Below are 13,082 nucleotides of genomic sequence, written 5' to 3'. Positions count from 1 at the left end.
GTGACAGAAGCCTGGTTTGGGCCTGTCTCGTCAAAGGTGTGGAAGATACGCACATGATTTCTAAAGCGTTCAACAGAAATGCTTTGTAATGATCATGACTGGTGTCAAACTGTTCTTAATATGGTCTGTTTTTTAATCTTATTAGCTCAATTTTTTAAAAATGTATTCTTTGATTTGTCTTTCCCATTATTCAACATTCAATGCTTTTTTTCATTGTACAGTGCCCCCAAAGTCAATGAGTGACCTTGTTAAATAATTGTGATGTTAATATTTCTGCCATAATTATGCAGCCTTATCTTATATTATTACATTTATTCACCACTGACCTTGGATTAACAGGAAAGGAACAAAAGGAATGTCACGGCAGTGTCCCAGATGAGGAGGTGAGAGATGCTGAGGATAGGTGACTCAATGAGAGCACATTGTTTTCCTCTGTCACAGCAGAAGCAAAGTGATGTTTGTTGCCACCAGAGGCCTGAATTCCACCGGACAGGAGTTGAGTAAATAATCTGTCAGAGTGCATCCAGTCACACCTGCCACAGCTGTCACTGTCTGTGGCCAGTCTCACTATCAAAATCAAGCCAAGGACACCAAGTAAAACAACGTGCTCTGTGAGGTTTCAACCTGTGGCAGACTGAAAATATGCATGTATTATTATGCATATATATGTTTTAATGGAACTAAAGTGTGTAGCACCATTCTGATGAACATTTATATCTGAATTAAAGTTCCTCTTTGATTAAATTCTCATCAGAAACATTATTCTGACAACTCTTGATGCAGGTCTTACACTTCTTTACAAATTTTGCTAATTTTATTGGTGCATTTCTCAGTGTGTGACAACTCATTAAAGGGATAGTTCACCCAAAATTCAAATTTCACTCACCCTCGTGTCGACTAAGGGCTGGGAGAAGTTTCAGAGTCCTCCGTGCCTTCTCTGAGTTACAGCGGGGCTCCGTGCAGCACTGCATGTCCATATGACAGTTGAGAACGGGGCTCACTTTTCTTCATCCAAAAAGACACACCAAAAACCATCCAAATACCTCCATAGTGCTCGTCTGTAATGTCCAAATCTCATGCGATTTGTGCTTTAGACGGACCAGGAAGAGCAGTGCTGGGAGCTTCCGCTACAAACAAGCTTAAAATACAGACAAGAGGGACATTACAGACGAGCACTATGAAGGTATTTGGATGTTTTTTGGTGTGTCTTTTTGGATGAAGAAAAGTGAGCCCCGTTCTCAACCGTCATATGGACATGCAGTGCTACACGGAGCCCCGCTGTAACTCAGAGAAGGCACGGAGGACTCTGAAACTTCTCCCAGCCCTTGGTCAACATGAGGGTAAGTAGGTAATGAGTGAAATTTGAATTTTGGGTGAACTATCCCTTTAAAACAGACTGCCCCTCCATCAGACAGAAAGACACACATACTGTATTTACTGTGAATTCACCGTAGCCTACTATAATTGATTCCATCTTCTTAGTTATATTCAGGGTTCTAAATTAACACCAGTTAAAAATCATTTTGACGGGTGTTAATAAAGACTTAGGCTATTTAATTAGCCAGTTTGGCCGGTGATGCACGAGGCAATCATGACGGTCAGAGCCGCTTTACTGTTCACGGTCATTTGTCCCCCTGGCAGTAGCCTACTTACTACATTTCCCATTAACACTGCCGTAATGCTACGTGATGACTTATCGGACGCCCATTGGCTGCGCACATGCCGGTATTTGACGCTATAGCAGAGGCGGTTTTAGAGCAGGGGTCTGCAACAGGTCTGCCGGTAGCTCGCAGCCCCTTTCCCAAACCGGGCTGCCTAGGTTGAAGCGTGTGTGCGTGCATGGGGCCGTTCAGATGTAACGTGTAGTCGCGCCACATACCCGCTCACAACCGAAGTAAAGCAGTAGTGGTGGCAGACCAACAGACCTGCTTCTCCTGCAGTAACATGCTACCTGGCTCTCAGTGCTTGTCTGTGTTGTGTCAAATCCCGCTTCCCTGTCCAGCTGTTCCTCCCCTACTGTTTCCCACAGAGCTCTGCCCCCAGATGTAGAATATTTTTTATAGAAGAGAAACACACATTTCAGGACCAATGATTTGTATCATCAGAACAGACATGTTCTGTGATTTTCAGCCTCCTTTCATATTTAATAGAGGGGGGACATTACCTGAAAGTAATTATTTCAGTTGTCAGTAGGCTATGATAGAGGCTAAACACATGCTATTTTCACAAAGAGGAGGAAACACAGTTTTGTTTTACGAACGTAAAGAATCTCTCTTATTTTCACCGGAAAAACATTTGCTAGTGGAAATTCTTCTTCACATTGGCTGGTGATCAGGGGTTAGGGTTAAGTAGTAGTTAATTTACAACATTTCTACTTGAACCTCCAGCTCCAGCTGATCTAAATAATAATGTCATCATTTAAACCAGTGACAAATAAATCCATCTCAACAGGCTCTGCAAAAAAAGGCAACCTGTGCACCATAAAGGTCAATCTAGATGGATTTGTTTTGTTAATTTTCTTTAGCAATGTCAAGATCTCAGTGTCTTCTCCCTTTGCCTGACCCTGCTCCCTTCCCTCCTTTTTGTCAGAGTGACCGTCTTGTTTGTCTTTTCTCCTGTCTGGTGTGTTTTGTTGGAGGTTGGCCTGGAGCTGGGTGGAGCTGGAGTTTCTCCTCGTTGCCTTTGACACATCTGCTGTCAATCAGCTGAGAAAGTCATTTCCTCCCTCACCTGTTAAAGGCCTGACTCAGCTCTCCAATCCTCTCCAGATCACTGGGGTATAGTGTCTTCTGTCTTGGCTCAAGTTCAGGTTCTCCGTTGGTGCTGCTTGTATGGACCATCAGTCCATGACCTCTGCGCTCTGAAACTCCACTCTGTCCAGCCTCTTTCTACCTCCCTGCCTCATGTCAAAGTTTGAAAGGCCAAGAGTCCTAGAGAGAGAATCTCTAATGCCTGCTGCTTTGATCTAAGGTGAAGTTATCTAAGCTTTGTGGTCTGCTGCTGCCACCACATCAGCCATGTCAGGTCCTGCACTTCATGCCTCAAAAGGATATTCAACATTTTGGCAAATTCTCCTATCACCATAATCCCTATAGTCATAGCAGTAGGTTCATTTCCTTTAATTGTCGGTGCAAGCTGTTTTAAGATCGGTGGGGCAGAGATGGAGGCGCACAGTATTTCCACGTTTCCCTCATTAAGCTAAATACACAATCTAACAACTCCAAAACACTCAGGTGGACAAGTTGTGACCTGCACATTCACTACGCTATGAAATAATAATGTATAATTATGTAACATTACGACACATGAAGCAAACACTTCAAACTACTTACGCTTTTGACGTCTCTCTGCCGAGCAGCCGTGTCTGGAAAACAACTCCATCTCGTAACGTAACATTATTATTTCATAGTGTGGTGAATGTGCAGGTCACAACTTGTCCACCAGAGTGTTTTGGAGTTGTTGGATTGTGTATTTGATGAGTTTGATGAGGGAAAGGTGGAAATACTGCACCCCGTGCAGAGCTCACGGCTCTGCTCTGCCGATCTAAAAACAGCTTGCACCGACAATTAAAGGTAATGAACCTGTAGGGATTATGGCAATAGGCGAATTTGCCAAAATGTTGAACTATCTCTTTAAGTCCTGCCCCTACCACCTGCTCTTAATCACACTATATTTTACCAGAGGAGTTCTAGTGACTGCAGCTTTAGCCTCCTGGTCCCATAGTTCTACCATCATCCACCACCTTCAGCCGTCCATCACCCGTCCTCCCCATCAGTCAGTCCTCCAATCAACAGTCCCCTCCGTCGTCCTTCACCACCTCCTCACCGCTACATCTCCAGACTGTCTACCATTCAGGAAAAGTAAAAACTAGACACATTTCTTTGTGAGATGAATTTCATCCCATGTATCACTGCCGAGTAAAATCCTTCAACAAGACACATTTTACATGAGTTACATGAGTCACCTGATAAAAGAACAATGCAATAGTTGCTCCTTCCATTATAAAGGCTGAATTTCAACAAAAGGCCAGGATTGGCCTGATCCGTCTGTGTGTAGCCACGCATCAAGTTCCAACAGCAAAATGTGAAATGCAAGTGAAAGAGACAGAGACAGAGACAGAAAAAGAAGAGAGTTTGGACTAAGCAATTCACCATCTGTCTCACTGTCTTAACCTCCAGCATGATCTGTGTTGGCAGCCTCACTGTGATTCATGCTGCATGTAGGACTGCTCAGATGGTTTAGGATGAACAGGAACAGTTTAGAACCAGAAACCTTCTACGTTTTACTGAGCTGGATGTTTGTGTGACGCTACGTCATATTGTGATCATGATTTACCTTGACTCATCTATGTAAACCTGTCACCACAGGAACAGTGGTTACACAATCACACATTGCTTCAGTGTTAACAATACAAAACTACCAGAATATGTAGTATGAAATATATACAATCATCTACTAAATGACATAGAATTCCTTTTAAACTGTGAGGACCAGAGAGCAGAGACCCAGTCAGGTGCCTTTCAAATATGCTGACATCCACACATGATCCAGGTCAGGTCATCACTGGACAGTGACGTTACACATCTGCTCATCTCAACTGTCTTCACAGACCACAGACCTGAAACTACAGACCTGAAACTACAGACCTGAGATCACAGACCTGAAACAACAGACCTGAGACCACAGACCTGAGACTACAGACCTGACACTACAGACCTGACACCACAGACCTGAAACTACAGACCTGAGACCACAGACCTGAGACTACAGACCTGACACTACAGACCTGAGACCACAGACCTGAAACTACAGACCTGGCACCACAGACCTGACACTACAGACCTGAGACCACATACCTGAGACCACAGACCTGACACTACAGACCTGAGACCACAGACCTGAGACTACAGACCTGGCACCACAGACCTGACACCACAAACCAAACAAACAAAGTACTACAGACCTCAGAGCACAGACCTGAGACTACAGACCTGGGAGCACAGACCCAGCAGAGCTCTCACAGCTCCTCTGGCTTCAAATCAGGAGAAGAGTGTTTTGCAGTGCAGAGACTGACAGAGATGAGTGTGTGTTAACTGTGTGTGTGTGTGTGTTAACTGTGTGTTAACTGTGAGATGATTTTAGAGCACAACAACACACAAGACTCCAGATGGACAGAGACAACTTCTCCTCAGTATCATGTGTTCTGTAGGCTTTAGCTTTTTTGAGTGACAGATACAGTATGACACCAAAGGGAAGCCAGTGAAATCTGTACTGTACTGTATGCTGCATTGCATCAATTAAAACAAAAATTCTGAAATAAGCCAAGATGATGATGTGTCCTTTCCAGGAGGACACAGCTAGAATCTGTCACAAGTAGAAACGTAACATACCAGTCTGTAACAGCCTCACACAATGCTGTACGATAAACACTGAATTTCTAAACTGAGTTACTGAAGAACGTCTCAGCACAAATCACTCCTCATCCGTCTTTCCAGCAGTTTACTGGTGAGCTACACCTCCTCTAAAAACCACCAGATAAAGTGCCCCCTATCTCACCTACCTGCTTTTAATGGTGGGGTTCATCCTGAGAGGAAACAGTCCCAGATCTATGTCCTTACAGTCAGGATTAAACTCTAGAGCTCCTGAGATGTAGATGAGGAAGTAGTCCCAGAGCTCAGGTAACTTCTGGGAGGAGAGAATCATGAGGACGGCTTTGGTGTCGGCTCCGTTTGTCAGAGAGAGACGTGCGGAAAAAGATGGGTGTCATCCAGAGAGGGGCCACCCAGGAGTGTTATATCACCTCCCACTCAGTGTGTGTAAGCGTTCCTGTCTGGCCCGACCTCAGCAATCCACTCAGCAGCTACAGTTAGCTGACTGACTCCTCCCCTTGGGGCATAACACAAGCACAAAATGAACCCACCCTCCTCAAACTGCCCCATGGGCTCGTTCACATTTGAGCCGTTTTACTCATCTTTAGTTGTATAGACAGGATCAACCTGACAGCTGCACCACAGACCTGCTCAGCTCTCAGCGCTCTGTTATGTAATCCTATATGGCGTTTCAATAGTGTGGCAAAAAGAATATCAATATCCTTTCTCCTTGTGTTATTTTATATTTGTGTCATTATTTTATCCCTATTGGGCACTTTAACCTTTTATTGAACCAGACTGATGTGTGCAGTTTGCACACACATGGACCGTGAATTATAGAGACTGATGCAATTAGGGCAAGATGCAATAATCAGAAAAAGTGCAATAAAGACTGACTGAACTAGTAGCACTGTTAGTCTGTAAGTGTTCTCTGTTTACTGTGTGTGTTGAATGATTGTTCCAATTATATATTTTTTTATTATTTTCAAAAATCACTCCAAAATCCCCACAACAAACAAGTACACAAGCTAAACAATAAAAACAGCAACAACAAAACAAAACAAAACAAAACAAAACAAAACAAAACAAAAACAGCAACAAAAACACACAGGCTGTGTTGAATGATTGTTGACTGCAGCCGGGTGCAGCACTGACTGTCCAAGAAAAATTTCCCACCAGGGACAATAAAGTTTATTTTGATTTTTAAATTTTTTTTTCATTGATTTGAAAATAACTAAGTCTAATAGTCTAATATCATTATATATCATGTGGATCATGTGTTTTGGGTCATTATTTACTTAGTTTCTAGACTAGAGGTACAGTTGTATGCATTCATTCATTCTCAGAATATGTCAATAAGTCACTGCATGGTATGTAGCCTAATTAAGAAACATCCCAGAATCAAAGACTTTTAAAGATTTCATCCATCTGAATAAACTAAAGCTGAACTGTTCACTTCACATGCAGGATTTTACATGCCAGCAGACAAATAGCTACAAAAGGACAACACACTGAATGCTATTTTGTTTTCATCTGCGAGCTCAAAAAGCCAGTCAAATTCAACTGTGCGCGTGCGTGCGTCTCAAACTAAACTTGGTTGACTTTGCACCTACCAGTAGATGAGCGACAGTCCGTCGAACCTCTCTAGCTCTCTCCCCCGCTGCTTCAGTAGAGACATGTTCTTCAGACGTGGTCCCGGTCCTGGTCCTGGTCCAGGCTACGTGTGCTGAGCGTGCAAACTGAGTGCCCCAGTCCCGGAGACCATCCCTCCCTGCTCCCCCTGCTCCCCCCTCCCCACCCCGCTCCTCAGCCGGCGGACTGCGGGGCTGTGTGTGCTCTCATCCCGCTCTCCGGTCTGTCCAGCCGCTCCTCGGTCCTGACGGTGTCTACTGTCCGCCCCGGCGGGAGGACCCGAGCCTGACTCCCGACTCCCGAGTGACGCTGCATTCAAAGTCCAATTAAAAAAACGGAAACAACAGTAGCAGCCTACCTACGGGCAAAGATCCACATCATTCAGGATTATGACGTCCAGTCTCGTCGCCACTGACTTAAATCTTTCTACAGACAGTTGACGCTGCACCGAACTGTGAAACAATAACATACTTGGCACTTTACTCTAGTTCAGTTTAGCCTACACCTAGGCACTTTACTTATCTAGGCTACCTGACCGTTTTTACTTCCCTTGAAGTTGGTTTTTATTCTATCTTATTTACATATTATATTTTTTAATGAGAATGTATACTATGTATAAATGTTTGTTTTGTTAAATCGTGACTGTAGGAACTGACTTGTCGTTCTGTGACAATATAAAGCATTCTGAATCTGAATGAGTCTGTCACTCATGTCACCGAACACAGGGATATCTCAGACTGGTCTGTAGTAGGCTTCACTATTAGTAGCTGTGAACATAGATGTCAGGTAACAGTGACACCTGCTCTGACCAACAACAACAAAGAAAAATGTGGATTATTATTCTGTCTCTTCTGTCTTCTGTCTGTCTTAAATCTGATCATTTGGATCTCAGCCACAGTCAACATCTGTCTGTAATCCAAGAGAGGGTAGGGAGTTTCCTAAATGTCTCATTGTTTTATTGTTTTGTTTTGTTTTCTACCCAGTGAATTACTGAGAGGATGAGCCTGGTGAAATAAAGTAAAGGAACAACAACAGCAGGAGCAGTAGTAGCATTAAAAGCACCTGCAGGACAACACCTGGATACTCCAGGTTAATGTCCATTCATCAAGGCTGCCATGTAGCAAATGACAACACTAATTTTATCATTTGCCATTGTTAGATTTAGTCTCAGTTATGTTCATGCTGGAGCAACAGAAGTTCCTTCCTGTTGTCAGACAGAGCTGGCGCCCTGAGGGCAGCTGCCTGCTGGGCGTCCTGAGGACGCTGTCAGTTACCTAATTGACACCCGCTGTGGGCTGTTCACCTCCCACTGTCTACAGGAACAAGGCAGAGTATTAAGAGCTGGAATTATAGCAGAGAACTAGTCGCTATCAGGTATTTAAAACTCTGGAGCTCATCAGTGATGAGACTCTCTGCTGATCCACGTGTGGTTGTTGGTGACTTTAAACAGGCTGAATACATTTGCCTTACATTACATAATTATTGTAGATGAGACCTAGAATAGAGAGCAATCTGTATGAGAAATATAACTATTACTTATTTAATTAAAGGGGAATTGCCATTTTTTACAATCTGTAAAACCTTATTTCTAGCATAAAATACGATCATTTACTCACCCAGATAACTTTTGTGTCATTACAAGTCGCTCCGATGAAATTAGATCCAGCCGAGAGCCGTGTATATCCATATAATGGTGGTCTACGGGGCAGCGGAATGCAGCCTCTAAATAACACACTATCTGCAGCAAAACTCGTTAATTTCACCAATATTTAGTTACGATATGCTAGTGCTATTCCCCTCTGAGTCCGGGGTTAGCTGTTATCAACATCCGGGGTCTGTAGGTTGACCTACTGACCTCTGTCCTGGATGATGTCTTCTCCGACCGCCGCGCGGCGCGTTGCTACTGCTACTGCTACGGTTCGTTTCTGCGTGTTTCCAACTTGTCAGAACAAAATGAGCAGCTGGATGAAGTTCAGCTTCCACAGGCTTCCTCTCCGGACCCGAATGCCGAAGTGGAATGATTATTATCAGAATGAGCCAGACAGCGCTCAGAGATGACATCATCCAGGTCAGAGGTTAGTATGTCAACCTACAGACCCCGGATGTTGATAACAGCTAACCCCGGACTCAGAGGGGAATAGCACTAGCGTATCATAACAAAATTGGTGAAATGAACTAGTTTCACAGCAGATAATGTGTTATTTAGAGGCTGCATTCCGCTGCCCTGTAGACCAGACCTGGGCATTTTACGGCCCGCAGGCCGGACCCGGCCCTTGGACCATCTCAATCCGGCCCGCGACGTGCACAAAGAAAAAAGAAAAAAAAAAAGAGAAGATGCGTTTATTGATGCGCGTTAATCAGCTGTTTGAAACAGTGACGGCCCTGGAGCAGTAGCCTACACATCGCAGACAGAAACCTCCTCCAGGTAGAAGATCTCCTGTATGACAGTTATGAACGGCTGCTCAGTGCTCAGTCTCTTTCTCTGTCAGGCACCGGAGGTCCGGCGGAGGAGAGAGAGGAGCCGCTCTGGTGCAGGTTTTCTCCACAGCAGAGTTTCTGATCACCTCGACCTGTCAGAGGGAGACCGGGGACCGAGCCGGTGTTTCACAACCCTCCGTCAGCCAAATCACGTCATAACTGCTGACGGTTACTAAGCGCCATCACGACGTAACTTCCCAAACACTGAAATTTAACAAACTGTGATTAAAAGAGCATTTTATGAGATCGCTGGCGATGTCATTCTGACGTGATCGGTGCAACCGTGACTGATTGTAGCCACGTGCGTCTGAAGCCTCCATCCACCAATGGTAACGCTTGTAAATCAGTTAGGCTATTTTTCACAGTTTGAATCATTTTCATGTTGGTGCTGTTAGTTACAGTAAAGCAGCAGCAAAGGAGTTGTGTGTTTCTTCATAAATAAAACATATTAGCCTAATATTTTCTTCATTATGCAGGTCTGTTAAAGTTTGGGTTATTTACAGAAATAGAACAGTCTCACTGAATCAGAACTGAAAGGATCTGAGTTGATAAGGTGTCTGTGAATATTATTCATTGATGCAGTCATTTACTTAATGCTCAGTAAGTTTTGTGTATCAATCTGCCTTGAGTCCATATTTATATCATAATACAGTATGTTTCTTCAGTGATCTGTGCTGGATATAGGTTGAAAATGCAGTTATATCGATTGTGGTCTGTCAAATAGCCTATTGTAAAGCAATATGCCCACCAAATATATGTAGTTTAATATAATTCAGCAATAAATATCTAATGTTTCAATTCGATTTCGAATTGTGTGGCCCTTCGCTCACTTTATCGGAGTCAGTGTGGCCCTCTGGAAAAAATAATTGCCCACCCCTGCTGTAGACTCACATTATATGGATATACGCGGCTCTCGGCTGGAGCTAATTTCATCGGAACGACTTGACACCAAAGTTATCTGGGTGAGTAAATGATCGTATTTTATGCTAGAAATTTAAAGGGATAGTTCAACATTTTGGCAAATTGGCCCATTGCCATAATCGCTATAGTCATAGCAGTAGGTTCGTTACCTTTAATTGTAGGTGTAAGCTATTTTCAGTACGGCGGAGCGCAGCAGCTGGCTGCTCAGAGCTACGCTATGGAGGCTAACGGAATTTCTTGGTTTCCCTCATTAAACTCATCAAATTCAACATCCCAAAACTCCACAGCGCTTTTGTAGACAAGTTGTGAGCTGCACAACCACCACGCTATGAGATAATGACGGAACGAAACGAAACGGAGCCGTTTTCGAGGTAAATTCATACAAAACCGCTGATGCGCGTTGCGTTCAGGGACAGTTTTTCAGCAAGCAGTCTCCGTATTTACCCTGTATTTACCTCGAAAACGGCTCTGTTTCGTATCGTTCCGTCATTATCTCATAGCGTGGTGGTTGTGCAGGTCACAACTTGTCTACAAAAGCGCTGTGGAGTTTTGGGATTTTGTATTTGATGAGTTTAATGAGGGAAACCAAGAAATTCCCTTAGCCTCCATAGCGTAGCTCTGAGCAGCCAGCTGCTGCGCTCCGCCGTACTGAAAATAGCTTACACCTACAATTAAAGGTAACGAACCTACTGCTATGACTATAGCGATTATGGCAATGGGCCAATTTGCCAAAATGTTGAACTATCCCTTTAAGAAGTACCACATAAAAAACAACAACAAAAACGTTTTCACATTAAAACAAGCCAACCAATGCTCTAACTGTTGTGTGTGTCCACTGAAGAGTGCTGGTGAAACTGAAACTGTTGTTCAATGTTATTCAATTTCAATTTCAAAAAACTTTATTTATCCCCGAGGGGCAATTCAAGAGCACGCTGAGCAGATTATTTGGGGGTGCTCAGTGGTTGGGTGGTTAAGAGCACATCCATGGTGGCAATGCCCAATGCAGTCATCGGATTGATCCCCGACTGTGCTGATCTGTACTGCATGTCATTCCCCACAGTCTCTCTCCCCACCTTCCAGTCTCTTTCTCCACTTTCCTGTCAATTAAAAGTAAAATGCGCCCCAAAAAAGTGAAGCTGCTTTATGAGTGTTTGAGGGGTCACCTCTGTGGATAAAACAGCTGCTGGTAAAAACCTACTGAACATCTAGGCTATCAGTTATCAACAATCTCAGCTACCCCAACCTGTTTTTAATGGTTATAGTCACTGACACAGAGGGAATACAGACCAGGTGGAACTTAAAGCAGAAGTAAGCGATCCGGTCGTTTTTCTTCTTGTCAGCCGATGGAGTTAGCAGTCCCTGCCCTCGTCATGGATCTATTGGTCCTCGTCCCTACGTCACCACATTCACGCGCATCCCTTGGCTGCACACACAGCCCTTCATGCCGTTCTCTCTCCTCATTGGATAAAGCTTGTAGGATACAAGGAAGTATACAAGACGTTTTCTCCTCGGCTCAGAGCAGAGCAGAGTGACTGACAGACCCGTGTTTCAGACCAAACACTCTATGTAAGTGATTGCCGTCGGAAGATATAACTATTTAAGACTTATATTAACACAAATATTCCGCTTACTTCTGCTTTAACTCCCATCATTCAATGCAATCATGATGTCAACCAACCCTGTCTTTTGTTATTGTTCAGTTATTTGTGTGATGTCCCGTGGAATGTCTAATGAAGTGTCCTGTTATGCTACCTGCCTTAGGACTATGGATGTAATTTAGCGATTTCTCTAATTCTGGTATATTTACGCTAATGCTTTCTGTTGATATGTTAATTAATGTGCATTGTCCTCATTCAGTAAATTAATAAATAAATAAAAATGAAATAGTTTGACCCCTCAAGGCAGATGTTACAGACTGAGTGTTTAAGTGAGATGTGAAGGGTCTTAAAATAACATCTGTACAGATGTTTCAGCTCTAGCGGTCTCAATGGATGAATGTTTTTTGTCTAATGTTTCTTTCCTCCGCGTATTTTCACCATTGATTCATGTTTCAAAGTTAGTCATATAGGAACAGGGTCTATGATCCAGTCTGTCATCAGTCACCTGATGCACAGTTCAACCTGATATCATAACTGTTTTACATCATGAGTCATGTGAAGGCTAAATCATTACACAACACCTCTACAGGCACTGATTCTGCCTCAGTATTTTACAGTTCATTAACAACTTTGTATTTACTGGTTTTTAACAATGCCAAGGGCTTAGGAATACTGGAAGATTCATGAGCACAATATCCACATAGGTCAGTGCTTTTAGGCAAGGCAATTTTATTTGTATAACCCAATTTTACAAACAGTTTGTCACAAAGGGCTTTACATGGCATCATAACAACATCCTCTGCCCTTAGACCCTCACATCCACTGAGGAAAAACTCCATAGAAAACCCTTTTAACAGGGAAAAACAGGAGAAACCTCAGGGTGAGCAACAGAGGAGGGATCCCTCACCCAGGACGGACAGACGTGCAATAGATGTTGTTACAGACAAGAAAACAGTTTATAACAGAGAATGTGGAAAACATAGAAATGTTAACAAGAGCTGATGAAGGCAGCTTCTGGTGGAAGGAAAGGCAGGGAGAGCAGGGCAGCTTAATGGGAGGACTGGATGGCAGACTGGTTCATGGG

The 13,082-nt window shown here is 43.5% G+C and overlaps 1 protein-coding gene across 3 annotated transcripts in view; it reads right to left on the bottom strand.

Moving 5' to 3' along the window:
- The window catches only part of LOC146983518 (syntaxin-binding protein 4), a 98,558-nt gene extending 91,476 nt beyond the window's left edge, over nucleotides 1-7,082 (bottom strand). For 2 of the 3 annotated variants that reach the window (XM_085785126.1, XM_085785127.1), the window contains exon 1: nucleotides 6,983-7,082. In XM_085785126.1, the coding sequence (XP_085641252.1) occupies nucleotides 6,983-7,047 (65 nt within the window). In that variant the 5' untranslated portion in view covers nucleotides 7,048-7,082. Of the gene's footprint in view, nucleotides 1-5,560; nucleotides 5,686-6,982 lie in introns of all 3 variants that reach the window. The other variant, XM_085785130.1, reaches the window with a different exon arrangement.
- Nucleotides 7,083-13,082: the final 6,000 nt, after the last annotated feature.

This window comes from Trachurus japonicus, chromosome 8 (genome assembly GCF_045865225.1).
Source record: "Trachurus japonicus isolate A0001 chromosome 8, Traja_1.0".
NCBI lineage: Eukaryota > Metazoa > Chordata > Actinopteri > Carangiformes > Carangidae > Trachurus > Trachurus japonicus.
The sequence above is the reverse complement of the archived record's forward strand: the minus strand, read 5'-3'. Positions and strand labels throughout refer to the sequence as shown.